General features: G+C 38.1%; 6 protein-coding genes across 7 annotated transcripts; 2 read left to right on the plus strand and 4 right to left on the minus strand.

Annotated features, from left to right (window-relative positions):
• Positions 1-2,691: 2,691 nt before the first annotated feature.
• On the minus strand, positions 2,692-6,619 carry LOC132699681 (uncharacterized). The gene is made up of 6 exons (XM_060666529.1): positions 6,524-6,619; positions 6,225-6,477; positions 4,229-4,363; positions 4,072-4,174; positions 3,737-3,884; positions 2,692-2,952 (listed from the first exon to the last, which is right to left on the minus strand). Coding segments are annotated over exons 1-6 (780 nt in total). The 5' UTR covers positions 6,526-6,619; the 3' UTR covers positions 2,692-2,813.
• A 968-nt stretch (positions 6,620-7,587) lies between these two features.
• LOC132700132 (uncharacterized) lies at positions 7,588-8,953 on the minus strand. The gene is made up of 4 exons (XM_060667262.1): positions 8,356-8,953; positions 8,186-8,295; positions 7,866-8,130; positions 7,588-7,811 (listed from the first exon to the last, which is right to left on the minus strand). Exons 1-4 carry the CDS (start codon positions 8,413-8,415, stop codon positions 7,752-7,754), a joined length of 495 nt encoding a protein of 164 aa, XP_060523245.1. The 5' UTR covers positions 8,416-8,953; the 3' UTR covers positions 7,588-7,751.
• Positions 8,954-10,974: 2,021 nt separating this feature from the next.
• LOC132700128 (26S proteasome non-ATPase regulatory subunit 1) lies at positions 10,975-17,518 on the minus strand. The gene is made up of 3 exons (XM_060667256.1): positions 15,955-17,518; positions 13,286-14,220; positions 10,975-11,653 (listed from the first exon to the last, which is right to left on the minus strand). The coding sequence occupies exons 1-3, from the start codon at positions 17,507-17,509 to the stop codon at positions 11,240-11,242; spliced, it is 2,904 nt and encodes a 967-aa protein (XP_060523239.1). The 5' UTR covers positions 17,510-17,518; the 3' UTR covers positions 10,975-11,239.
• On the plus strand, positions 17,517-21,500 carry LOC132700130 (heparan sulfate glucosamine 3-O-sulfotransferase 3B1). Its single transcript, XM_060667259.1, has 5 exons — positions 17,517-17,930; positions 18,036-18,198; positions 18,251-18,434; positions 18,487-18,754; positions 18,806-21,500. Exons 2-5 carry the CDS (start codon positions 18,076-18,078, stop codon positions 19,278-19,280), a joined length of 1,050 nt encoding a protein of 349 aa, XP_060523242.1. The 5' UTR covers positions 17,517-17,930; positions 18,036-18,075; the 3' UTR covers positions 19,281-21,500.
• Positions 21,501-21,518: 18 nt separating this feature from the next.
• LOC132700131 (uncharacterized) lies at positions 21,519-22,696 on the minus strand. Of its 2 annotated transcripts, XM_060667261.1 has the most exons (5): positions 22,596-22,696; positions 22,381-22,542; positions 22,182-22,329; positions 21,710-22,125; positions 21,519-21,659 (listed from the first exon to the last, which is right to left on the minus strand). In XM_060667261.1, the coding sequence occupies exons 1-5, from the start codon at positions 22,604-22,606 to the stop codon at positions 21,539-21,541; spliced, it is 858 nt and encodes a 285-aa protein (XP_060523244.1). In that variant the 5' UTR covers positions 22,607-22,696; the 3' UTR covers positions 21,519-21,538. The 2 variants fall into 2 exon arrangements, with proteins under 2 accessions (XP_060523244.1, XP_060523243.1); XM_060667260.1 differs by having other exon boundaries at positions 22,182-22,542.
• On the plus strand, positions 22,665-26,642 carry LOC132700129 (ribosomal L1 domain-containing protein CG13096). The gene is made up of 2 exons (XM_060667258.1): positions 22,665-23,881; positions 25,819-26,642. The coding sequence occupies exons 1-2, from the start codon at positions 22,804-22,806 to the stop codon at positions 26,046-26,048; spliced, it is 1,308 nt and encodes a 435-aa protein (XP_060523241.1). The 5' UTR covers positions 22,665-22,803; the 3' UTR covers positions 26,049-26,642.
• The last annotated feature ends 107 nt before the right edge of the window (positions 26,643-26,749 follow it).

Consider the following 26,749-nt stretch of genomic DNA (forward strand, 5'->3'; position numbering starts at 1 on the left):
CTTCGTAAAGTTAGGTTTAAATTATTTTATAAGTAGGTCATGATTTGTTTAACATTAACATTAATAGGTAACGCATAAGAAAAAACGCATGGATTTTTTATATAGAAAGTGAACGTAAAGGAGGATTTTCTAATAAATCTGATGTTTCATGTAAATTAGCAACTGTGTCCTTTCTGAAAAAAAGAAACTCAGAAAAGTCACTCAAAAAGTAAAAGTGAAATAAAAAACGAAAGAGAAAATCGCGACAGAAACAATTTACAAGTAATGTAATTGAAAATCTTATAACACAATTACACAGATTTTCAGAAAGACGTCCGTTTGTCCTCGTTTTTTGTGTTAGTATAAGCGCTACTTATAAAAAAATTAAAACCGAAGTTTGAGAAGTGAAAATCTTTCAGATTTTCATTATGTTTCAACCATAACTTAATATATAAAAAAATGATCCCATTTATATAAGAAAACCGGAAATACAGTTATGTCGAAAAATCTAAAACTGCTAATTTTTAATATTGTAATACAAACATTTCTTCCCTCTTAAAATAAAGACATTTATATCGACTCTAATACAACACCACATGCAAACTTTTCATAGTTGTGGTTTTCGCACCACGGATCGACGAATTTAACGGACTCACTCTATATACATTTCTGTTATATTGGTTTATCAATCTGGGGTCTGTTTCCAACGATCCGTCTCGCTGGACGGTAACCAGGCAATCTCTAGCATTTTTGCGACGCAATATCAGTTTTGCAACGCGTTTGTTATAATTGTCGGTCAGCAAATCGCAAGAGTTTGTTTTGATAAACTGCGTCCTACGTCGACAGATAAGTACGAGACACGTTCTCAAAGAAAGGCAGTCGAGAACTCGCCTATGCCATGTGTTTCTGAACGCAGCTCTAAAAAATACCAATTGCTTGGATGGGCGAATGTCCTTAGCACACGGGCCCACGTTGCGGAAAATAAAAGAAGTAGAACACGGAGAATTCTTTGGTTTCTCTTCTTCTTATTTCTAGTGACAACGAGAATTCTTAGGTTATGATCGATTAAGATGCGCGTCTATGCTGCAACATCCGACAATGAACCAATAAACCAATAAGAAAACCTTTAATACGAAGCGAATGATTAACCTCGTTCTCGATTTGAAAATTAATATGCATACTGCGTGTCTGGTTTTAGTTCAAAGCCTAGCGTAGTTTTTTTTTTAGGTCCGTGTCAGCTACTGGGAATCCTTTCAGTGAACGCGAAGGTCTTAAGGACGCCTAAATGATTCAAATTTCAGTGGACTGACCATTCGGTATCTCTGCAAATGTCAAGTCATATTTTACGTAAAAGTTGCGATTCGGTTTCGCGTAGACAACGTAGGTCTGCCGTTGACCCGTGAAGGACTAAATAGATCTGTCACAAATGACAAATTAGACCTTCGCGCGAAGCAGCGTCTGCAAGATACGAGTCAGCATCGATCGTCAACTGATTAAAGGGACGATGACATTTATCCTCTTCAGTTAATCCCTATCGATCGGATATTGTTTTGAACTTGATACTTGAGACGCTTCGCATTAAAAAAATATTTACTTTAACTCCACGTAAGTTCCTTTTATCCCTACTTTGTATTGTCATTATAAAGTCTGTTCATAGATATAAGAAAGTGACTAACTGATACGAATTAAGCAAAGACCCGGGCAAGCTGTAAGAATGAAATATGGCCGAACAGGTCCGTACTTTGCTTATAATTTAATTATTTGAGGTTTTGTTAGGAAAGATACTAAACAATATTTATTTATATCTAGGTTCTTGCTTTGTAGACCCTCTATTAATTGCTTTTTGGTATAATCTTCGAGAAAATAAATGTCGTTATTATACATGTAGTTTTGGATTGTTTATTTTGTATCACATGAGGAAAGGGTTTTAATCAACTGTCTACTGGAATAACTTGCATTGTCCATTACAATGACGCTATTAGGCGGAATGTTTGAAACTAGTTTGTTTTTAAACCAACTTTCAAATAAATCAGCGGTGGTGTCTTCATGTTAATCCAGAGCAGAATCTTTAATATTTTTCGCAGACAGTGAAAGTCCATTTGAAATCCAACCATCTTTCTTTTACCTCTTTTTGATGGCGCGTTTGTTTTACACTTATCAGTTGAGTCAACCCAACCTTTTTCCGGGGCATCGATAAATGTCGAAAGAGGTTTCATCCAAGTAAATAATTGGCCATTATTGTTCTCTGTAAATCCTAATTTTCCGAATTCTAAAAGATTCCATTAAAACTTACCTTTTGTTAATTTTTTTAAATCTAAAATGTTTTGATTACACTTCCATATGGTAGTTCTGCCACATTTAACACCGGTTCCATCTTTTTCAAGCCTCCTAATTAAGATATCCAAAGAATATTAAACACAGGTAGGTATAAAATTATTTTCTATTACGGACCACAATTTTACCTGAATTTAAATTCCGAAACTTCACGTAATAATCTTGTTCCATTGTATGTTAATGACCATCCTTGAATAATATCATTCAAAAGCAATTGGTCACTTTCTTATACCTATGAACAGACCATACCTGTTTAGACTTTAGAAATGATTTAAATCGGCGTCATTAATCATACAATTTTGGTGACACGGGAGGCGAGATGAAGGGGATTATAAGGACGAATCGCTTTATGGCACAATAAACACTCGAAACGTAGGATTGGTTTTATTATAATTTTACTTTCGGTTTAACAATGGGACCATAAAAGTCTCGGCGTTCACGTAAAAATAACGCGAAACTAAATTTACAGGCTAAGTACATACAAAATATACCGCGGGAGCTCACGCGGAAGAGCAAAAATATTGAATGGCACGGTCGCAGACGCAGCACAGTCTCGGCAAAGTCTCGATCTCTTGCGGGAACGCCCCCCTTATGGTCACGGCGGACATCGTGTTCGGACTTACCATGCGACCCACACACCTACGGTTTTCGAAGTTATATCGCCATGTTGCCGGCTTGCCGCTAAATTTAAACCCGAATTCAGCCGAGAGCGTTTCATGCTCACCGAGCCGACGTACGGTGTGTTCAGTGGACGATTTTTTGAAAAGAAAATGTTTTGGTTGGTGGTAATCGAAAATTTCTATATTTTGAAGAAAAAAATTGTTAAATACAAGAAAAAAATGGTGAAATGATTACTTAAAAAGAACTTAAAAAGTATGAAGAATATTCACACGTGACCATTATTTTCCAAACACAGATAACACCTTGTCATATATATAACCTAAAGTAACTTAAACCTGTGGTACATTATAATTACATGGCAACCTTGCAACTGTCGAACTTGAAACATTTATTAACATATCTGTGATGTTTTGAAGGGCTTCAAGAACTAGTCTGTTATTTAATACATCGTGTGTGTTTTTTTTTTTCACGGACCATATGATAAAATAAATTTGATGATTACCTAAAAAGAAGTTACTACAAAATAAAGTATGAAGAATGTTCAAACGTGTCCATTATTTTCCAAACACAGATAACACCTTATATAATAATAATAAAAATAAATTGATTTTTTGTTAATCATGTATTCAATAGGCCTCTTGAAGTCTACCTGATAATTATTTTTCTTGGAAAAAAAATTATATCAAAAATTGGGGATTTACAGTTCACCAGAACCCTTTAAACATTACGTCACAGAGTTTTAGCGGAGTTTTAGGAGAGTTTTTTTTTTTATTATTATTATATTATTTCAACGAGCGTTTACCTCAAAACTTGTTCAAAATGAAAGTTTTCGATGTTCACGTGGGTGGCGTTACCGTAGTAAACCACCTGGAGCACCGGACCCTTTTTGTCACGCATCAACATGACCTGCTCGAACTGTACTTTGCCCCGGTTCACCGCGATGACGGGAGCTGAAAACGTTAAATCACGAACCAGTCCCTTAAAATTAACCCCCAGCGATAGGAAATTAATCGCATTAATTAATTTGAGTCGTGGGATTGGGACAAACTTGGCAACGCCGCGTTCAAAACGCGCCGTCCACAGATAACAACTATGCATCTTTTTTTGTGTTCAAAACAATGCTCCGGGCACACTTACCGATCACTTCGAAGTAACAAAAGTGATTCTCGAAAATTTTCGCCCACTTTAGGATGCGCTCGATCGTCCCGGTGAAAATAAACGTTTTCTCCGTTTCCTGGGTCTAAAATTGCATAGAAAGAGAAAAACAAATGTCCGCGTGTCGATGTCGTCTCACCCCGAATTTTGGAAACCTGGCGCGCGATTTGTCGATGGACGCCCGACTTTGGTCCTCGTCGTCCTTGTTTTGGGCGCGGCCGGTGTCGGCCATCTTGGGTTTCGGCATGGGCAACGTGCCGAGCGAAGTGCCCGGCTTCGCAAGAATTTAAGTAAAGCTTTATGATAACTATGCAATGAAATTTAATTGGTTGAGCATGAAGAAAAAGGAGATATTTTCAAAATTAAAATTGGCCAAATTAATATTTGTGATATGTCGGCGGACTGGGTTTTCGAAAGAAAACAGTATAGTTAATTATTTCCACTTTAATATCACAAAAATAAAGGTTCTTTATATGACCACGGTACCGCACGTGAAAACGTCGTTGCCTCTTGGACATACCGGCTGAGACTAACTCTTTGGTCGGCCCGCGGTGTTGCCAAATACACCACAATTTGGTAAGTAGGTATTATGTTTTTTAAAAATAAATAGGAAGTAAGGGTAATATAAATAAAGTATAAGAAATATAATTTAATAAAATGTGTATTATAGTGATTGCTTAGTTGATACTTTTTTAAAAGAGAGAAACTGACTTTTTTTTTAACCTATATACGTTTTAGATTACATACCTTTTTTGATTCTAGACTTCTTTTCGTATCTTATTGCTTAGTTTTTGAAAACAAAAATAAAATCCACTTTCTCATGTTTTTTGAGTAGTTAAATTTAGGCATTCAAAACTAAACTAATTTTTCATTTAAGTAAGCAATGGTAGAGAAAATCCCGCAGAACAAAATTATATTTTTATTTATATAGTACAGTTAGTATATTTTTTTCTTAAAATGGATACAAAAAACGCCCCGCAAAAACAATGTATTAAATCACCCTTCACAATTTTCACATTAAAATTTTTTTTAATGTTTAATGAGGTTTGTATTTAACGAAATGAAATACATAAATGTATACCTACATCACCGTGGAAATTAGCATGTAAGATCGCTTTCATGAGAGTACTCTCAGCGTCAAATCAAGCTTTTACTTAAAAGGCGGGAATTTTTTAAATCTGTTTTATAAACACACAATATACCAGTCTCGCCCTTTTTTTATGTATTTTTTTTATAAAGTACAGATATATAAAACTTGCCTTTTTCGAAACTAAAACATTTTCAGATGCGGATAAGAAGGCAAACACATCACAAACATCAAAAGAATGTGAGAATTCAATAGCTGCGTGGCTGAAAAAAGCTACTTTCATCAAAGAATGACAGAAAACCTGTCAAATATTAGTTATTCTTTTAGAGTCTTGTTCAAGATATAGTATCTTACTGTATTTATAAGATACTTTAGCTTAGGTTGTTCTATATTTTGGCTATATTATATACTTAGAATTTTTTCATATCTAAAAGAGAAATAAATCAGATGTGTATAAAATGTGTTTCATTAATGGTATCAATAGGCAGTCCTTCACTTTTACCATTAAACACAAAATTAAAGATTAACTGGAAAAAACTCGTTCATTTCAAATATCGCCTGCTACTCCCGTGATGACTTCACCAACCATAATACCCAATAAGTTAATTCCATCGCACGCGAGTACCAAATACTGGGATAGAATTTTTGTAGTGGTACAACCAATTGAACTATTAGACATTAGTTCTAGTATTCCTCATAGGCTGTTGGAAATAACCTAATAAGTAAGATCCACTGGTATATCTACATAAGATCCTATGTCCTCACAGTCGGATGTACTAACGACTAAGACGTGCAGTTAGTTTATTTAAGCGACTATTGGCAACGCCACTATCTGCTGAAAGTCATGCGCCGTGACCATTTTTGTTTTTTTTTTCCTATAGGTTAACATACGTGGGCGTCTTTATCAGTTTGAAATTTAAGTGATATTTGTGAAAATTTGACCCAAAAAAGTTCCATTACGAAGCCCACGTAAGTTTGTTTGATGGTACATACGCACATGCGCAATATACCAGCCTTCTAGGAATACTACGCTACGCACACGCCTTACCTTTTGAACGGTAGCCGATTTCTCATTTAACGACCTGTTGCTACCGGCAAATTCGATCGAGCGATTCTTAACATCGACATTAAAAGTGCCCCTTGACCCGCGAGATGTGCCCGGTAGGTCCAAATTGGACCTTTTTAACCCTGCTTGTTGCACATTTAGATTCGGGTACGTCACGTAGTTGCTGCCCGCGTAAAGCGCTGGCGCGTGACGTTGGCGGCCGTCATCTTTGGCCGAGTGCCCGTTTTGCTGAAACCTTCGCAAAACGGTTAGATCGAACATTTTCGATAAAAACCGCGCACATTTTTCACCGTGGTTACTACTTAATTTACCGCTGCAATACGATCTGTCAATTGGCGACCACGGTGTTCTAGATTGTTCGCACATTGCAAAATCGGTGTTCTGTGAACAAACGGCGAATGCGTGTTGGTGGTTGCCAGGTGTACCAATTTCAAATAAGCGCCACTTTAATCGTGAATGTAATCTGTAATTCTGCCCTTTCAACATTCCGTTGTTGCATTTACAAATGTTTTGTCCTTTAAAATTGGTTTCTGTAATTTAGTGTTCAGAATAGTAGTGGTACTGTAAAATCGACCGAATTATTTTAGACTGCTGCAATACAAACCTCCTTTGTCAGCCTGGCAACCCTGTGCAAGTTTGTTAGCGTTGCCAAAACATCCTTTTTGGTACGGATTTTCGTAATTTTTATCTTCGCCGTGCCAAAAACGTACCTTTAATACAACAGTACTTTAAACGTACTGTCAAAAAGTTTTTTTTTAATTGATTTAGCAGTAGATATTTTTTACTTTTAAAAATACTTTTTTTTCCTACAACTGCGACTGACTCTGACGCTGGGTCCAAAGAGGTTGTAATAGTTAACCTTATTTTATTAATTAATAATTCCTTATTAATAATTTTAACGCTTAAATGATCAAAAGTATATTTGTCTTACATTTCTGGTAACATAACTACGTAAATTTATTTCTTCTTAAAAGCGTACCTTTACTTTTTAATTCGTACTTTTCGAGTTTGGCGTACTTTTTGAGCGGATCACACTGGCAACGTTGTTTGTTTACGTTTACTCCTAGGATATTTTATTTTGCAAAAGAGTTAGGTACGTGAATGGTAAACTTAGGATTTTTTAAATTCTTTATTGCATCAAAATGTGTGGTGATGGTATGGCAATGGCACATTCTAAGTCCACCGTAAAATTCAGATATTTGTTTTAGATTTATCAGATTTTTTTCAACCCCGTCTGTTGAAGCACAGGCAGAGATAGATCATTTGAATGGAGCCAAAATAATACATTAATATTAAATAAATAGAGGAATAAATGAAAAACAGATAAAATATATACTCAGGCAGACATGTGTCAAAAGCCCTTTATTTAAAAAAAAGAAACAGTCAAATAAGCCTGAACTTAACCAAATTGAGAATGTAGCGTCAAAGTAAATTTTAATTGGTGACACATATCAAAATTCAATATGAACTTTCATGTTCTAAATCAAAAATAAATTAAAAATTCCGATTTTAACTGGTGTTTGAGCCGCCCGCTTTCGCCTCTTCCGCGTCACCTTCTTCGATCATCTCCTAAAAAAATTATAAAAATTGTTCGGAACCCTTTAACGAGCAGATAATATTTACCTGTAACACTTCTACGAGATTTCTTGATTCTTGCAGCATTTCTTTGCAGATTTTATTCTCCTCTTGCAGAGTTTCTATGTCTCCCTTGAGCTTCTCGATCTCAAGGAAGCTTTCGTCGAGGGCCTCCTGCCTCTTTTCCGCCAGACGACGCCAATATTCGGGGCTGGCATTTTCAGAAGTCAAATCTTCTGCGTTAGTCACATATTTCTCAGTCTGGGTACTCTTGTGCATTAGCGACGTGTTCTTCTTTTTGGAGTCGTTTTCCCTGATAAACATATATTAACAACAGCTTATTGAATAGTCTATTGAAATACACATACAAAGTCAACCTAGCCTCTTTCACAGCGAGAGGCCTTCCCGCCAAATTTTCCTTGTCCTGTGCGGCCGGTTGTAAAGTTTTTAGAGTGCGCCGCGTATTTTTAACATTTTCCTGCAAAAATAGAAACGAAATTCCAGTGTTTTTTCTCCCTAACCTATAAAAAGTATTTACCTGATGAATTTCCGACTCGACCTTGATGATGACTTTTTTGTGTTGCTCGCTTTTCATCATTTTGATGGCGTTAACGAGATAAAATGACGCGGCTAGGTGCAATCAGCTTGTTCCAACTTTTTCCGAATCAATTATTTAACCGCCAACAAAAACACATAACCACAGATATATCATAATAACGTTCCTAATGAAAACAATTCCATGGACCATAGAACAAAAAAAAAATATATCGCAGAAATTAAAGTTTACGTTTCAAAAATGAAGAATTAAAAGATTTGTTCGAAAGATGGTATAAGAATGATATAAACATTTACAACTAAATTCGCAAAGTTGATTTATTTGCGTGGCAAGTAAAGCGCTGGCAGCGCTTTTGCGGAACTATGACGAAGCAGACTCTGGGACAATTTTAATTTCGTTTTGTTCGTGTGGTGTTGTGTGAAGTGGCGGTTGTAAAATTTGTTTTCGTGTATGTATCGAAGGTTTTGTGTATACAGGATATACTGAAGAGGTCCAAACCTCCTTTTTTATTTTTTGATTTATTTATTTGTGTGTAGTGTTTGCCGTCCTTGGAGTATGTTTGTAGAAGTTTTCGTGCAACACCCCTGATGCCCATTTTTTGTAATTTATGAATGTCAACTGTTTTTTGCAAAACTATGAATATTGTTAACATACTTATTTTGTTCTCTAGTAGGTCTGCTGAGGCTCCTAACGTGCTGGTGTTTTTTTGGAAACCCTATTGGTATGGGCAAACTTATTGTTCTTCGATAAATTGTAATATGCTTTTTTAAGTTATTTTTAAAAATGTATTTAGGACAGAAATTGACCTATAATTGCTAAGGTCCTTTGGTGAGTCTTTTTTACATACTGGTGTTATTTTTGCTGTCTTTAGTTCATCAAGAAATGGGTCAGTTTCTAGGATATTGTTAACAAATTTTTCTACAATGACATCAAAACTACCCCCTCCAGGTGAGCTGTTTTTTACATTCTTCTTCTCTAAACCGTTGATTTATATTAGGATTAATTTTTGAAGCCAAGTTTTTTTGCAATTGCTGAGAAGTGCGTGTTGAACTCTCCTGCCATTTTCTGTTCATCTTTAATAGTCTCTCCTGTTATGTTTTTTAGTTCCTTTAAAACGTCCCGCATTATTTTTGAGTTTTCCCAGCTTCATTGAGTTTTCTCCCTCATACTGTTTTAGTTTTATCCGTAAGTCGTTTACTTCGTTTTTTAGTTTTTTTAAAGTCTCTTTCAGTTTGAATGTTAATCAGCAAGTTCCATCTTTTGTAGAGGTTGTTCTCTCTCTAAGTTTTTCTATAAAGTTAGTTTTTATCCAGTTGTTGTGTATTTTTATCTTATTTGTGTACATTCAGTTTTTGATGTTATTATTTCTGTTAATTTACTAAATGTTGTTGAGTTTGTAGTGTAATTTTTAAAGTTTCTACGCATTTGCCTGTAATTTTTTTATTATGTATTTTTGAATGTTTTTTATGATATTCTGATGTGATTTTGCTGTCAGAATGCGTGATCTGTAAGACCAATATTATAGTTCATATTTTTCTTTGTTAAGATGTGGTCTATTATGGTAGCTGTTTAAGATTATGAAAAATTTTAATATCTTTGGACATTATGCTGTCATAGCCGGGGGCATCAGCGGACTTGAAACTGTGAATATGTTTCACAAGGTCATTGTCACTCACTGCGCTAATCCCTGCAATGTCAGACTCCAAACTGTCATTAAATGCAATATTTTTCTTCATTTCTACGCCTACACTTGCAAAGTACTGGTTACAGAAGTTGGCCATGCTAATATCCTTATCAAAACTCTCATTATTGTGGTTTACAATTTGAAAATTATAATTTGATTTTTGGCTGTCTTCATTAAAAGCATCTGAAACTAGTTGACATATTTTCCTAAGATTATTCTTGTTTTCTTCGATTTTATGCCTATAATAGTTATTCTTAACATTAGACAAAAATGAATTAGACAAATGTTGTAATTTTTCTGAAGTTGTTTTTTTAGTTTGTCTCGAGTGTTAATAGGTTAATCAAGGCATTAATAATCCAATGATTCAATTTATTACGTCCTTTTATTTTAACTTCTGTTCTACATTGATTTAAATAGGACTGAAAAGTTTGCCTATGGCAATCTGCGAATTCCCCTCCACTAGGATTTTTGCCAGTTTTCCGCGGGGGCCTTATCTTAACTTGTTCTACTTCGTAGTTCTGAAGATTTCCTGGGCACTTTTCTGCAGCTTTTCCTGCCGGTTTAATTTTATAAATAATATTATTTCGACAGGCGCTGCACTCCATGGTTGTTAGATATTGTTTTCAACCATCCATGCAGGCGGTCCGCCCCCCGGCACCCACAAAAAACTTTATTTCAATTGTTCTGAATATCACTGAACACGTGGAGACGTGGCTGTTTACAGAGTTATTCGTAATCCTGTCCGACCCCTACAATCACTTGAACGACCCCCAGCACTGCCCTGACGAATTAATCCTATGGTATATGTCAACTAGCCAGTATTTCTTTGGGACCCGCGGGACAGGGACGTCCCACACATTGTTGTATTAGCATTTTGCTGTGTTAAATAAATAAATAGCGGTTTGTTCATATTCTAAGTTTTTTTTTTTAAGAAATAGACACACCCCTTCACCTCTGGAGTCTTCTGCATCGCTGTACACAGCATTATAATTTGGCAGATTAAAATATGGCATCTCATTTTGGTAGATCCAGGCTTCTGGAAGAGCAATTATGTGTATTTCTTTTTCTTTTCTTTTTTCTTCTTATTAAAGGCGTGATATAAAAACGAAGTAAATACAGAGGGATAGAAAAAAACATCTATTAAATATGCAAAGCGGGATTCAATACAATTACACAAATTTATCAATCCTCCAACCATTCGAAGGGTTCTGGCGGTTCGGGCTCCTTCTCCTCGTCACCCTTGGGCCCGAACGCCTGCACCGGCTCCACCAACTCCTCCTCCCCGGGTTTCAAGTTACGCACCATTATGATCCCGCCTATGGATACTTCTTTCGAGGGCACATACTGACTGTTATCGTTCAGGGCGATCACTTTCAGCTGCTGCCTCATCACCCTAGCGGGATTCTGCAATATCTCGAAGTTCGGTTCCGGTTCCTTTTTTTTCTCCTCCTTTTCTTCCTTCTTATCCGCGGACGTCGCCGCTTTCTCTTTCTTCTCGTCTTTGTCGTCGTCGACCTCCATTTTCTCGTCGCGATGCTTGCGCTCGTAATCACGCCTGCGCAGCCTTGCCGCTATACTGAGCACCGCTGTCTGCACCTGAATCGAAACTGTTAGTGTTTTTGTATATTCGAAATGATTTTTTTTAAAAAAATTTGGGATCTCCGGTTCGGTTTCTTTTACCCCCGTCAGAGAGAAATAAAAAATAATAATAATGACCACATTTTTAAATGCCAAAGAAACAGATATTGGTGTTAAAATGTGGTGTATGTTTAAGACCACCTTGTAGTGAATGGTCGAATCGATATGTTTTTTGTTTTCTTTACCATTTTTAATAATATATCCCACTGAGTGACGTCCACCGCCTGCCAAATAAAACGATTCACTATACGATCTGGAAACCCGTATGATATACGACAAATAGCTCCGTACAAAAGTTTCTTGGACTCTCCTGAGGATTAAAAATATTATAATTTTGTTCATACAGCACCACAATATTTCGACATTTTTGGAATCCTTGGTTAAAATAAAGGTCACTTTCTTAAGAAATTGCTATTCAAATTTTGCATAATTTAGGAAAAAATTGAGATTATGTGTTTTTTTCAATATTTTGATTGCCCCATATAAAAATGTGTTGTGACGCCACCGATCCAGGTATTGATACTACTTCTTTTAAAGATATAATATTCCAGATATACAAATAAAACCTATTGCTAACAATACAAAAAAAAATGAAAAAAATCGACTCTATACTATTACAGATTTAATATAACTTCATTTTTCATGTAATAATAACTTAATAACTAAACAAGTTAACAAATTCGAATAAATTAGTTTTTAAAACAAAAGGTTAACTAAAAAGAGTTCGTTAATTCGCTCCATAAAGTTTAGTTTAAAATGTTCCTCTTAAAATGCTCGTTTTATCTGGCATCAAAACAACAAAATCAAAATATTTTAAAATGAAGTTGGCTATGACATCACAATATTTTGACATTTCTGTTTGTTTTTGTTGTTTTTAATATTCCTAATTAGAAAGTTCATAGTTGTCAAGTTTTTTGTTAGTGTATAATAAAGTACCTGATATTGCCAACGAGTTATCTTAAACTTCGAATATCTCAAAAAGTAAGTAAAATTTTAATATAAGATAAGTTACAAACTTACTCTATTTCCATTTGAAAATCTTGAGATTTTGTTAATAGAATTCGCCAAAATGGCACCACCTGTATAGCTGAGGCGCATCTGTCAAACTGATCGAGGACTGCATCATCTCTTTAGTCTGTGGTTAAATTTTCGTGGCAATACCTGGATCAGTAGCGCCACAACACAATTTTTTATGGGGCCATTAAAATATGAAAAAAAAAAAAACATTATTTTCTGCCTAAACTATGCAAAATTCGAATAGTAATTTCTTAAGAAAGTGACATTTATTTTAACAAAGAATTAAAAAATGTTGATATATACAGGGTGTTTCCTTTGACGTTTTGTATTTGTCTTTGCACAGTAAATTCAAAATAGGCGCAGAGCAGCCATAAATTATAACTTTTGCGTCAGTCTTTTTCACCAAAGTGTTTCTCTCACATTGTGATTTACATGAAGAAACTAATTCAGGCCAATATTGTGAAGTGTGAGCAAAGAAGTAATAATAGTTGATTTTTTAAATAAAAAAACTGGTTTTGGCTACTTTGCGGCAGTACATTGAAGGAGTGCATTAATACCACATGAAAGCCTTACCTTTTCGCGTTCCTCCCTCTTCTTCTCCTCCATGGGGGCGGGGTAAGCGTACAGGCTGGGCTTCGCGTTTGATTTTATCTCGAGCTTGGGCATCTTGAGCTGCGCGTTCAACGCGATCAAAGAGGTGGGGGTAAAAGCGAGGGCCAAGCAATGGGCAAGCGGGAACCAGTACCAGTACTGGGTGAACACCAAGGTACCGACCACCGCGAGCATGTTGGTGTGGCCGGTACGGGACTGCAGGGAGAGCGTAACGTTGCGACCGCCCGCGTCTATGATACCCTGCGCCAATATGGCGCCGAACTTGGCCATCACGTCCTCGTGTTTGTTGGCGATAACCTGGGCGTACGTCTGCCTGAAGAAAGTTACCTTGGGGCACGTCTGCTCCGTTTGCTGGATGAGTATCATCGCGGACGCGATCAGGGCCCCCTGCCTAACGAAATTGACGGGATCGAACATCACTATGGGCTCTAGTAGCGCTATGGCTTCGCGTAGACCGGTACCCGCGCATGCTATACCCAAGGCCATGGCGGCCCCGTAACGAACGTGAGGGTTATAAGATTCCGCGAGGAGGGAGACGACACTGGGGCACTGTTCGGGCGTACGGAACAAGAGGAACCCTAAGGCGGTGACCGCCGCCCTGCGGACGTCGTCGTTGACGTCAGAGACAGCGACGTGGAGCAACCTTCTGATGGCCTGGTTGTGTCCCGTGCCGCAGTATGCCATCGCGATGGTGTACATGCCGGAACGGCGCAAGATGGGGTCTTTGTCGGTACTCAGTTGACGGATAAGCGGCTCCGCCTCCTCGAGACGGCCGTACATGTTGAAAGATATGCCGACGGCCAGACCGCGCAGTATCTTCTCGTGCTGGCTCTCTTGGGCGTAAGCTACCATGTCCTCGATGGCCGACGCATTCTTCGAACCCAACATTACCATTCCTGCAATAATGGTGCCGAATGTTTGTGCATCCGATTCCGAATAATGGACCATGTTTAATTTTGTGGGTGTAATAAGAGATTGAGGAAGTTTTTTTCATAAAGGTCTTCATTTTGACTACTGTAAAGCTGTAAAGATATTGAGATTTGCCAGAATGTGATAGTTGAAAACTTGCGTATCTTGAGGAAAGAGTATATTGAGTATAATTAAATACATTTTAGAGTTGAATCTGCTTAGGCTTGGCTTGGTTTAAGGTGCCTAACAAACAATTTATAAAATGTTATGACAAAACACACTCAAAAATCAACAATAATATAGAGAGACATAACCCCAGTATTGGCTCACATTCACATATTAATTCAAGACAGTTCAAGGCAGTTTATAAGAAATTTGGTGAACAACTATCGTCCGATTCAATTAATTTCAAATCTTGCTAAGATTTATAAACAGGACATATTAAGATTATTTGGCTTCCTTAAAAAAGAATGCACAGATGATGCTTAGCTTTACTTAGTAAATTTATCTATGAAAACTTAAGTCTCAGCCTACCAACTCTTGTGACTTGTGACAAAAGCTTTTGATACAGTTGACCACATTATACAAGTGTATGTTTGATCTTAAGATAGATGCCAAGTTGTAGGGGTCCAAAATGAGTTACCAGTAGTAAATATCTACGCATAACTTATGACTATAATATAAAATGGGATGTTAAAGTGACTAAGACACTAAAGAAAAAACAAATACTTATAGACAGAGTATCAAACAAGCCTTTGTAGTAAATTCTATGGTGTATCAATATATATGTGTCAAATATCACTTGTAATAAAAGTATTATTTTACAGCGACACCAATTGGCCATTATAAAAGTAAGTCATGTGTTTTATGCAGAAAATTATTTGAATGAATTAGCTAATGAACTAAAAATCAATGTCGACAAAAAAGTGCTTAAAGAAAAGTTAAAAGAAAGTACTAGAAACGTTAAAATCGAATAAAAAAATGTAAAAATAAAATTCAAAATATCTCTAACTCCTTTTCAATTTGCATAATTATAAAAAAAATTAACACATTGTGTATGTATAAAAAGGAAAAAACTATGCTTAAAATATGATTTAATGCCATTGATAAAGATATTAAATAGAAGAGGGCCTAGGTGAGAACCTCAATGAGACTAAGATTTGAAGTTGTTCAAATGCACTGGACATTCCAGTGACGTAACTTTCTATCCAGAGCCAAAGTGTACCCTGTCAAACGTCTGTATTTATTGAGTGTATTTCTTCCCCCCCTCCAAGGTGTTCACCAGCACATCCAGCTAAGTAAGAAAGTTCAATTCGGTACATAAGCATTTGTTGAAACCCAACTGCTCATAAATAATGTCAGATCCTAAGCACAAAGTCAAAATCTTTGTGACCAATTTTTCGAATACTTTTTGAATGGCATCGAGGCCTAATAGGGTGGTAGTTAGCCACATTAGTCAGAAAACTTGACCCCCTTACAGCAGCAAATATTCCCTGCTGAAGAAGTTTTTCCTGAATCAGTATCTGAAATTCAGATTATGAATTTATACAAGTTATGTGGAGGCTGGCATGTCAAGGAAATTATTGACATAAACTGAGCCGAAGTACTAGGAAAAGAGTTCTGCAGTCTGCAGGTCCATGGACGCTGAACTGTTGTTAAAAATGAAGAGTTTGGGCACTTTGATAATTGCTACTTTTAATAAAATAAAAACTAAACAATACCCATCGCTATCCCGGCCGCTTCTCCCGTGTTGGCATCGTCCTGGTACAAGTTGAATTTTAATTGTTCATAAACGTCCTGTCGGTGGGTGCCCATAGCGGCGAGGCCGAGCCCCAGGCACCCCCCGTGCCTGACCATTTCGTTTTGCGCGTCCTTCAACTGACCCAACAGGTAGTCCATAATTTTGGCGCCGTGGTTGGCGTGGATCAGTCCCAACGCGTAGAGGCCTCCGCCTTCGGAGTAGCCTGAACTGGGACCCACCTCTTTCGGGAGATAACTCTGCATGAGCACCAGGGCTTCCTGCTCGTGGCCCCTGTGGATCACTCCGAGAGACGCCGTGGCGGACAATTTGGCCCAGTTGGTCGCCCTCGCAAGCCATTCCAGATTGTCCCTGAGGAATTGGTCACTGGTGGTGCCACTGTGCATGAACGCGTTCGCTATAACCGTCGCCGTATGGCATATGCTGACTCGAATGGTTTCCTTGGTCTGTTTGAGGATCAAAAGGTCGGCGTTGTTGGATCTGATTAAAAACTGCAGGTGTAACTCGATCGTTATCTCTCCCGATAAGATAGTGATCAGTTTCTCTAGTCTCGCCTGGTGTTCTTTGTCACTGTCACTTAGATTGTCCAGCGATTTTTCCTTCACTTCGGGCTGAGGCGTTTCTTTGACGTTCTCCTCGCCCTCCTTCGGTGTTTGATTGGGTTTAGATTTCTCCTCAAGTAGGTGAGGAATGGGAGCAGTTAACCTCAAAGCTGACGTCACCCTCTCCAAAAACTGCTGCGTCGCCGATTCGTACATATCGAACGCGATTTGATACGACATCAGTTGGTTTTCTTCATTACCTTGGACCAATTTGTCAAGAATTTCTGCAACCGACAGGGGGTCTTCCAAGAAAATCAAACACTGGCACATGTTGACATAATCGGGGGTGCCGAGGCCCCTGTAAAGGCCGACCAACGAGCGTAGAACGGTGTTGCGGAAACCGCGGTTCTGAATCAAACTCATCGCCACTTGGAAAGCATAGCTGAGCATATTGATGACATCTTCGGACTGGGTGATTGAGGATTCGAACACATCCATCCTGCGCGTTTCCAATGCCAAACCTAAGGCCTGGCGGTACTGCCCGTCGTCGAGACATCTTTGGAACATCCGGTTGACGATCGCCTCGAGTCGAGGGTCTATTGGTTTAGCGTCAGTTACCTCGTCTGCGAGAGCTATCCTCTGTTGCGTATAATAGTCGATGCACTTTGATAAAGTAGTCTCGACGTACTCGGTACGAGCGTTAACATCAAATAGTTCCCCAGCGCCCAGCGCGTACGTTAAAGAGTCCTCGAAAGCGCCCAAATGATAATAAACCTTACTCGCTACCAAAGCGGCGAGCTGGTGTTGCTGGAACTGCTTGTCTTCGTGTAGGATCTCGATTTTCTCGATGGCCTCGGAAATCTCGGGCCAAAATTCGTCCACTATGTTGTCCAATTTTTTCAAAGCGAAAATTTTTAGTTCCGGCCTCGGTTCCTCCAACAGGGAAATTACACCCGCCGCCGAAGTGATATTCATCTCGGTTTAACGTATTTTCTTGTACGCGCCGCTACGATAAAGTTTTTGTCGCACCAAAGATGAAACACAAAATCGATGATGATTAGTGGTTTAGGTGTGCGAGGTTATGCGCGGCCCACAGACTCCTAATCGGTTGTCAACCTAAGCGTCACGGATGATCGCACGGCGGCGAAGCCGTACGCATTGGCCTTGTCCTTGCCTGTATTCTCTGGCCGTGACGTAATACAATTTGTTTACAAATTATGGTGGTTGTTACTTATGGCGTCTAACAACAACAATTTCGATATCCGATTTACACGGGACTTCGCGCCTTTACGAAAATTTATCTCAAAAAAACGCGCTGGTTGCGCGACGAAGAATCCGCGGACGTAACGCCGTTCTCGTCGTAGTTTTGCTTCTCGTGCAAAAAAAAGGAAGAGCGGTAAGTATGCGGTCATGAATTATGCAATTAATTCCTGAACTAGTTTGGAATTGTGCATATAATTAGCGGACACAAATAAACGCGTTTTTTTTCCTTTAATTTTAGATGTAACGCGTCAAGGCAATGGTCAACGCGAGAGACTGTTATGGAATTCTCCGTATCGAAGAAAATTACCATAGGTTTAATTTTATTGGCCGCTATATCGTTTTATATCAGTTTAGGGTTTAATACCTGTTTGATGTCGAACATATCAAGTTCCCTACCGAAGGTGAGTACAGATTGATGTGTAAAAATTCTTGAGGAACCTTGGGTTGTGCTAGTGGCAGCGCATTCCGACTACAAGTTCAAATAGGGATATCAAATTTCCGTTGGTGCACTACACGACGTCGGTGCGTGTCGTCTCTTTAATTGAAGGAAACGAGACTGACATATCCCCAAAATACAAGTTCTTTAAAGAACAAGGTCTTCGGCCCGAAAGGCAGCTACCCAGCGCTTTGATAATCGGTATGTCGGTTTTTTGGGGATTGTAAAGATAAACAATGAGTTTTAATTCAAGGGGTTAAGAAGGGCGGCACGAGGGCTCTTTTGGAGTTCATCCGGCTGCACCCCGACGTAAGGGCGGCGGGTAGCGAAGTGCACTTTTTCGATAAAAATTACGAAAAGGGCTTCCAGTGGTACCGGGGGCACATGCCTCCCACGCTGGAGGGCCAGTTAACGATCGAGAAATCCCCTTCGTATTTCATTACCAAAGAGGCCCCGAAACGGGTGCAAATGATGAATCCGTCGACTAAGTTGTTGGTCGTGGTTCGCGACCCGGTTACGAGGTAAGTGAGGCGAATGCTGGCGACGGGGTGTAACCTCCGGGCCTGCCGTAGGGCGATTTCCGATTACACGCAGGCGATTTCGAAACATCCCGACATGAAACCCTTCGAAACCCTGGCGTTTTCCAGAGGAGGCGGGGGCTCGATCGATACCTCCTACGGTCCCGTTAAGCTCGGTCTCTACCATAAGTACCTCACCAGGTGGCTCAAATATTTCCCCTTGTCGCAGTTTTTATTTATAAGCGGCGAACGTTTAATATTGGACCCAGCCATCGAGCTTAAACGTGTTCAGGATTTTTTGGGGTTAAAAAAAGTGGTGACGGAGAAGCATTTTTACTTTAACTCCACCAAGGGTTTCCCGTGTCTGTTTAAAAGCGAGGGTAACAGCACGCCCCACTGTTTAGGCAAGACCAAGGGTAGGAGCCACCCGTACGTCGATCCCGCGGCACTGCAAAAACTGCGGGATTTTTACAAGCCGTTTAATAAACGTTTCTATCAAATGACAGGTATACATTTCGGGTGGTCTTAATTTGACGTCATCGTACGAGACCTGTTCGGTGGTCTGTGGCCGGGGCGATACCAAATAATAAATAAGGGTATACATATAGTAAGCTGGTGTCATGGCGTCTCCGTTAATGGTTTCGTTTTCATTTTACTAAAATCATAAGAAACTTGCTTTTTTTTTTAACCAAAATATGTGTTTATATAAGAAAACACATTATGCCAAATATGAATCTTTAAATCGCAACACCTGTTTCGCAATAAATAATTAAACAAAGCAAAATGCGGGGCAGCCGATGTGACGTCACACCGCAGGAAAGTACGAATATTTCGAGGATTTCGTCGTTAGTCTCGGTTTTTAAGGGTTTAATGCTCAATTTGTGTATTTGTCTTCCTTTCTGTATGAATAAAATGGCTAAAAGTACTTAAAAGAGATGTAGGGGGTTGTTTTACGAAGAGCACAAACATTCACGTTTGTGAAAATGCATATCTAAATATAAATAAATAGGCTTGGGTAAACTTGTTTACCAGTAAAGCCTACAATATATCTTGTTTTTAATTTTACTTATTAAAAAAAATTTTAATGTCAATGTATACAAAATAATATATTTATAAATATTTATATATATTTATAAATATTTAAATAATTCAGCTAATAATAACTGTAATGTTAAATTTAATTTAATCACGAAGTGGAAAAAATTTTAAAATTTAATTAAGTCTTAAGTTAAATTTTCGTATAAATGACACCATTAAATTAGAACCACCAAATGAAGCAAAATTAAACAAAACTTTCTCCGAAAATGACAAAAGAAAGAGATTCATTATTTTACGTGTTATTGCAATGTCTGCTTACGCACGCCTAGATTGAAATACAACGGTCTGACGTCACAACCAATGGCAACGCATTTTTATTTTTATGGGAACTTCCTTTTGGTAATATCTCACAATTTTAATGGTTTTTAATCAAATAGCATATAATATACATAAAGTGCGTTTAAATGTCGAGTATTCTTTACAAGTTAAAAATAGAAATTATTCATAAAAATAAAAATAATTTCTTGTTCCATAAAACAATTAAATCTTAATATTTATTAAAACATCAATAACAAAGAAAAGAAAAATAATTGTCACACTAGCCTATTAGTTATGTATCAGAAATATTAACAAATGCACTATCTATCTCCGATTTTTGGTTTAACAAGTAACTCTGTAAAAACTTCATTTACCTTTTCTTCCTTAAAATTTCCGTTATTATTTAATTGGCGCCGGCCATTTTATTTTTATATTTTTCGCAATTTGTGGCACATATTTTTTTTTCATCCGAGTCTCATAAGAGCTTTTTATATTTAAAGTATCCACTTAATTTCTATATCGTTTATAAAAAATCCGAAAAAAGGAACGAATCGCTCTGATTCCATGCTCTTATGATATTGGATCAAATTGTTTTGTTGCCGTAACAATAATGTCATCTATAGAACAGAAAAAATTTTTGACAGATAGGCTTTTTTTCGTTATTTTAGAAACGTTTTTACTTACGAATTTTAGATCGCGCTATTTAACAATTTAATGAGACCTCTGACGGAAAAAACGTTATCATAGTTGATAGTCATGTTTGTTTACGTTTCGCAGCCCCACCATCGGAGGATAAATTCGCGAATATGGTGGTTATTTATAAGTGACATTTATCGTGATCGATCAGAGAACAAAGCCAATAGTTTTGGTTAGTTCTGGTTACCGTTTCCAAGGCATACTAGATATATGTAGAGCTTGAATATTGCCAGTAATGAGTCATGATGTATTTATCGTTTATTTATGTGAACTGTGAATATATCCGTCAAAATTGCCTGCTCGGCAAAATTTGACTATTATAGGGTTCATTTGCTCAAAAACGTAAGTAGTACATGAATATTTAGGGTGTAGTTGTTGTTTACAAAGTCCAAAGATTTTTTATATACGCGTTTTACACTATTAAACTTTTATTTTTTGTTGATAACCGAAGTAGGATTAAGTTTTTTTGTTAATTATGCCGTTGTTTAACTTTGCGTTGTAATATTTGCAGTTGTTTGTTGCATTTCGCGTTTCTTAGGTACCAAAAATACGATACGCTTTTATTAAACCTTAAAACCCCAGCAAAACGCCAGTATTAGCTTAGGAGAACAGATAAACTAGAGGGGCCTAACATTCGAATAACGAAGTATTGTGAAAAGTTTGTACTTAATCTTTAAAAAAAAACATGTAAAAGATTTCTGCGAGATTTTATTTCCCTGGCAATCCTCTCGGCGATCAAAGAAACGGCAACTCAACGACACCCAGCCTGTAAAACGTGACGTCGTCGACGCACGTCGCCACTAGGCCCGGCACGTCCGAGTGCGGCGCGAGTCGTTCGATCAACTCGCCGTCTTCGCTGCAATTTAAATCGCGAAACGTCATTCTTGCCATCCCCGTCAAACTTACCAGAGGTATAAGTGGAAGTCGGGTGCGTTTTTGTTAGTGTTGGAGGGCAAAAAAACGCAATAATGGGGTTCCTGATCAAAAGCGTTGCCATTTGTGGAAGCCGCGTCGGTCGGCATTTTGCATTTTAAACTCTCGAAAATCCCCGAAATGTGACGCAGCTCTTTGGAGACGTCCTCTTCGTCCTTAGGCTTCTTTGACGGCACGGGCTCGTCGTCGGTGGGCGGTTTCCGCTTCTGTTCTGCACGGTCGGACATGTTTCGGGTAGTTTGAAATCGATCGAATCTCACCAGCTTGTAGCCCAGGCTGGCGAGCTTTTTGAAAACTCTGTAGTTTGTCAGGGTTATGTACTTCAACGCGATGCTGTACCCTTCGGCGATAGTTATCGGTAAGTCGTCTAGGTGCAGCTCCAAGCGATTCTGGGAACGAAACGCGTGAATACAACGCGAGCTATGGCGATGGGATAAGTCCTCACCGTCTCTAATAAAAATAGCATTTCCTCCGGATACAAAAACACTCCGTCCTTGTTTTGGTGGCCGAAATATTTCAGCAGGTTTTTGATCAGCTTGCCGACCCGCGCGAGGCCGAGATCTTCTAGCCACGTAGCCCTGGCTCGGGCGCATCTGAAAGTCAACCCCCTTACAACAAAATAAATAAATTGGGCGTCCCGGAACCTGCGTTCCACCCGTCCGTGTCTCAGCACACTTTCAAAATTGATTTGGCATTCTTTGACGAGGACTTTTTCCTGCTCATTCCTCGGCTTGTAGAACAATTTGGTACCCGGCAAATTAACCCTTACCAGCGGTTGTCTGTGATCTTGTACGCATTTTTTGGCTCTACGAATATAAAGTGTATTCGACGCGCCGGACTAATTTCGGTATGCAATTACAAATCTTCCATGGGCTCTAAAAGTTTTGTTTATTTCTAATTGCATATGATCATGCATAGAATCCTCAGTGGTTAGTTGGGAACTGTGGTGGTTGATGTTATGTAACCTCCTTTGGAAAAGAAAAAAGAAGTAACCTCATTTTGATTACCAGAGCGTGTGTTTATAACACACGGGTTTGTTTTGTGCGGGTTTTTGATTTTCGATCGGTATGGCCAAGTTGAAGAGCAGCAAACCGGCGCTGGCGAAACAAGTGGTCGTCAAGAAGCGATTGAAAAATGCGGGCAATAAAATAACTTCGGGAAATACCAAGAAACGGAAAGCGGACGTCTTTGAAGTTCCCAATTTCGATAACAACGACGTTGAAGAATTTACGACGATCAAAACGACGAAGGACATACAGCGAAAGGTGAAAAGACCGTTGGTTTTGGCGCCCCGCGACGTCGACTTGGATGCCGGCGTGGAGGTGAAGAAAAGCAAGAAGAACAAACGTGTCGCCGACGTCGAGAGCGCCGCTGAGGCCGACTCCCTTACCTCAAAGTTTCAACGGTATAAAATAAATGTCGCCGATGTCGAAAGCTCCATTCGGGGGATCTTAAAAATCGCCGCCAATAACAAAGAATTGGGAAATAAACTATTCGACGACGATTTTCCCATTTTCCTGCAAGTAAACATGTTCAAGATACCGAACGCCCGGGGTTACGACAAGCATCTGTTCCGGGTGCCGCTGAAAAATCCCCTGCTGGCGCAGGACAGCGAAGTTTGTTTGATAGTGCCCGACGTCAAGGGGATACCCAACAAGGAACACGAGCGCCATCAGGAACATTACGAGGCGTTGTTGCGGAGTAAAAACGTCACAGGTATAAAGAAAATTATGACGTTCCACGAGTTCCGGACAGATTACGAAACGTTCGAGCTGAAATCGCGCCTAGCCGACTTATACGACGCTTTCCTGGTCGATGGCCGGATCAGCGGCAAAGTGGTGCACAAGGGGGGCAGCGTGTTTTACAAAAGACGCAAAGTGCCCGTCGCGATCAAGCTGAACGCGAGCAAACTGGCCGAGCACATCGACGCCGCCCTGAGAAAGGCTTATTTCGATATCAACATGAAAGGTGACAGTTGCATGGTTCAGTTCGGCAAGAGCGACCTGGGCGTTGCCGACCTCATGGAGAACGTGTGGAGCGTCGTGGAGTTTTTGGACGCGAAATTTCCCGGCGGGATGGCCAACGTGCGCAGCTTGTATGTGTTCGCCCACAAGTGTCCTTCTATTCCCATATATGTTTCTTTTGGTGAGTACATTGTGTTTCAGTATATGGCTTTATTAGACAACTTGTTTATCTGTTTGTACTTTTTACTTACCACAAGGAAACTTTCACTTATACTAGACCTGCTTTTTTCTTGACTTTTTATTAATGGACTGCTCATAGACTACAAAAAGAATAATGGTCCCAACACAACAACCTAACCTAAGTATCAGCTGTGGTACTGTACTTGACTGCGAAAGGTTTATTCGACATTGCACTGGACCGACGCACAAAGTCAGACATGCCAACCTGAGTATGTCAAGTACTTAATTACACTATTAAGTATTTGGTTTCTTTTACTGTCTTAGCCACGTGAACATCCACTTTTATATTATAGTCATGAGTTATTCCTAAATAGTTACCACTGGGAACTCTTTTCAGCCTCACACCATTAATCTTAATTTGAAAATCCTGTGGAACAGAATCTCTATAGTTTCCAAAAGAGACAAAAACAAACTTGTCTGTGTATATAAGATGAACAATGTTGGTCCAAGTATTGAGCCTTGAGGCACTCCATCGTTTGTTTTAACTTGCTGACTTTTGGCACTATTTACCATTACAAATTGGCATCTTTCTCTCAGATAACTTGCTATCAAGATCAAACATACACCTGTATAACGTGATCTACTGTATCAAAAGCTTTTGTGTTGTCTAAAAAAGTCTCAACAGTTGGTAGGCTAAGACTTAAGTTTTAAAGGATAAAATTGGTTAGTTTTGTCTTAAATTTAGTATGTTGTGTTTATGTGTATTTGTGTATTCGCATTATATGGTGCACCTGATATTTGATGGTGTCCGATTGGGTGAGTCACACTTTCACTCGGTTTAGATATCATTTAACAAATTTCAAGATCATTGCCATTCTAATTTACTATTTACATATCGCCACATTTTTGTTAAAGTCAGCATTCTGCAATTGTCTATCTTCGTGCCTTTTTTTAGCATCCCTCAGCAGGGAATTAATTTTTTTTTGTACTGTAGATATTGCTCCCTTTTTAACCAAATCATATTGATTTTTTTTTTAGAGCAGATATTTTTGATTTTTAGGCCTACTTTTAAGTGATAGTTTATAGATATATTGAATTTTCTTTATTAAAATTTCCAAAATTTGTCGCATATTTTCAGAGGCACATAATTTCCAGAATTTGCTCTTATCTATTTCAGATATGTTTTGTTCGCATTTTATATTATTCCAATATTTCAAAAAGTAAAGATATTGGGGATACACAAGCCTATATAAAATTGCCTTAATTTTTAATGCTCAATATGAGAAGTTTTTTTTCATTTTCATTCATTTATAATCTTATTTTTCGCGTACCCTGTATTAATATGTATCGAATTTTTTTATGAAATCCGTTATTCCAGTCCTTCGGCGACAACAAAACTACTCAAGTGAAACAATAAATACTTTCGAATGAAGAAATTGGCAGATATTTGAAGTCTGGCAAACGTAATTTTTCACATAAAAAATTAAAAAAGGTTAGACTTAGGTATAGGGATATTATGCACAAATATGTCTAGAATTTTGTATATAATTCAAAAATTAAATAGTATACTAGGTGTTCCATTTAAAATAAGAAAGTTGAGAGTTGACCACGAAAAATGAAACGCCCTTTATATATAACATTAAAATAAATTAATTAACTTTTGTATTTAACTTGTGGCTCCATCGCTTATAGTTTCTGAGTTCATAACCATTTTGCATTAGCAGAAGTATTCCTCGGTTTTCTTATGAAACTGAATAATATACATGTTAACATTCGCCATTATTATGTGATTCATAACCTCTTCTCCGCTTAGTGTGAAAAAAACGATAAATTATACTGGTGACTTTTAATTCATTAAATTGTTCGTTTAAGTTTTAATACTGTAAATTATTCAAATATCAAAGCAGATATTTACGGTCGGACTGTTCTGGTTTTCAGTTAATCCGAACGACGTAAAAGTGCCCGAGCTTAGACCGACAAGACCGAAAGCGTACAAGACATATAGGGACGAGCTGAGCACCGAACTGGACACGCGCGTCGTCGTGAAGCCCTCGGGTCGCGTAATCATCAAGAGGAAACACGGAAAAAGGAACGAAATAATATCGGAAACGAAGGAGTCGGTCTCTGGGACGAAAGTTATAACGAAAAGTAGAAATAAGAAGCTGTGAAGCTAAATGAAACGTAAAAGTGAGGTTAGACTCGCGATTGCGCAATAAAGATCGTTTTTTATTACCAAAAGGAATGCGTTTTGTTGCCGAAATAATGAAACTCCCGTCTAATTGGTAAATTCTAATTTTCCAAGTGAAGTTGTACACAGTTTAGCGCATGAACCGCGTCATGTTATTTACAAAGCGACACGTATAATTTTTATTCTAAATTAAATACACGTCGTATCCCAACTAAATAACCTGCGGCGTAAAAAAATAAAAATATAGATTTAGATATAACAGCGAGAGATTCACTAAAATCACAACGTTCGGAATTTTCAAACCCAAAACCTGTCGTACGTTTTCTGCCGCCGTTTCGTGTCGTTCGACTGGCATCAGTGGCGTTTTTTTGTGTCCAATTTCGGTTGCAAATGCCGAAAAAACTGAAAATGATACATTTCGAGGGCCCCTCGTATCTTTCTTATTTATGTTTTTAGATCAATTTTATATCGGCAGTATTTCTACCACAAATATCTAAAACATGTATATTCTGTATAAAATTACGTTATTTTTGAGAACAATTACGTTGAGAGCGACATTATATATATATATATATATATATATATATATATATATATATATATATATATATATATATATATATATATATATATATATATATATATATATATATATATATATATATATATATATATATATAT

Source organism: Cylas formicarius, unplaced genomic scaffold (assembly GCF_029955315.1).
Source record: "Cylas formicarius isolate icCylForm1 unplaced genomic scaffold, icCylForm1.1 PGA_scaffold_3__17_contigs__length_32017465, whole genome shotgun sequence".
Lineage (NCBI taxonomy): Eukaryota > Metazoa > Arthropoda > Insecta > Coleoptera > Brentidae > Cylas > Cylas formicarius.

Coding starts and splice junctions, on each gene's coding strand:
- LOC132699681 (XM_060666529.1), bottom strand. Junction 4,364..6,224: donor AATCGGCTACCGTTCAAAAG/GTAAGGCGTGTG, acceptor ATTCTTGCGAAG/CCGGGCACTTCGCTCGGCAC. Junction 3,885..4,071: donor TTGTTACTTCGAAGTGATCG/GTAAGTGTGCCC, acceptor TAACGTTTTCAG/CTCCCGTCATCGCGGTGAAC.
- LOC132700132 (XM_060667262.1), bottom strand. CDS start 8,415: ATGATGAAAAGCGAGCAACACAAAAAAGTCATCATCAAGGTCGAGTCG. Junction 8,131..8,185: donor AAAGAGGCTAGGTTGACTTT/GTATGTGTATTT, acceptor TATGTTTATCAG/GGAAAACGACTCCAAAAAGA. Junction 7,812..7,865: donor ATCTCGTAGAAGTGTTACAG/GTAAATATTATC, acceptor TAATTTTTTTAG/GAGATGATCGAAGAAGGTGA.
- LOC132700128 (XM_060667256.1), bottom strand. CDS start 17,509: ATGAATATCACTTCGGCGGCGGGTGTAATTTCCCTGTTGGAGGAACCG. Junction 14,221..15,954: donor AGCGGCCGGGATAGCGATGG/GTATTGTTTAGT, acceptor CCATTATTGCAG/GAATGGTAATGTTGGGTTCG. Junction 11,654..13,285: donor AGAGGGAGGAACGCGAAAAG/GTAAGGCTTTCA, acceptor GTTTCGATTCAG/GTGCAGACAGCGGTGCTCAG.
- LOC132700130 (XM_060667259.1), top strand. CDS start 18,076: ATGGAATTCTCCGTATCGAAGAAAATTACCATAGGTTTAATTTTATTG. Junction 18,435..18,486: donor ACCCAGCGCTTTGATAATCG/GTATGTCGGTTT, acceptor TTTTAATTCAAG/GGGTTAAGAAGGGCGGCACG. Junction 18,755..18,805: donor GTTCGCGACCCGGTTACGAG/GTAAGTGAGGCG, acceptor GGCCTGCCGTAG/GGCGATTTCCGATTACACGC.
- LOC132700131 (XM_060667260.1), bottom strand. Junction 22,126..22,181: donor TGCTATTTTTATTAGAGACG/GTGAGGACTTAT, acceptor TTTCGTTCCCAG/AATCGCTTGGAGCTGCACCT. Junction 21,660..21,709: donor GACTTCCACTTATACCTCTG/GTAAGTTTGACG, acceptor TTTAAATTGCAG/CGAAGACGGCGAGTTGATCG.
- LOC132700129 (XM_060667258.1), top strand. CDS start 22,804: ATGGCCAAGTTGAAGAGCAGCAAACCGGCGCTGGCGAAACAAGTGGTC. Junction 23,882..25,818: donor TCCCATATATGTTTCTTTTG/GTGAGTACATTG, acceptor TCTGGTTTTCAG/TTAATCCGAACGACGTAAAA.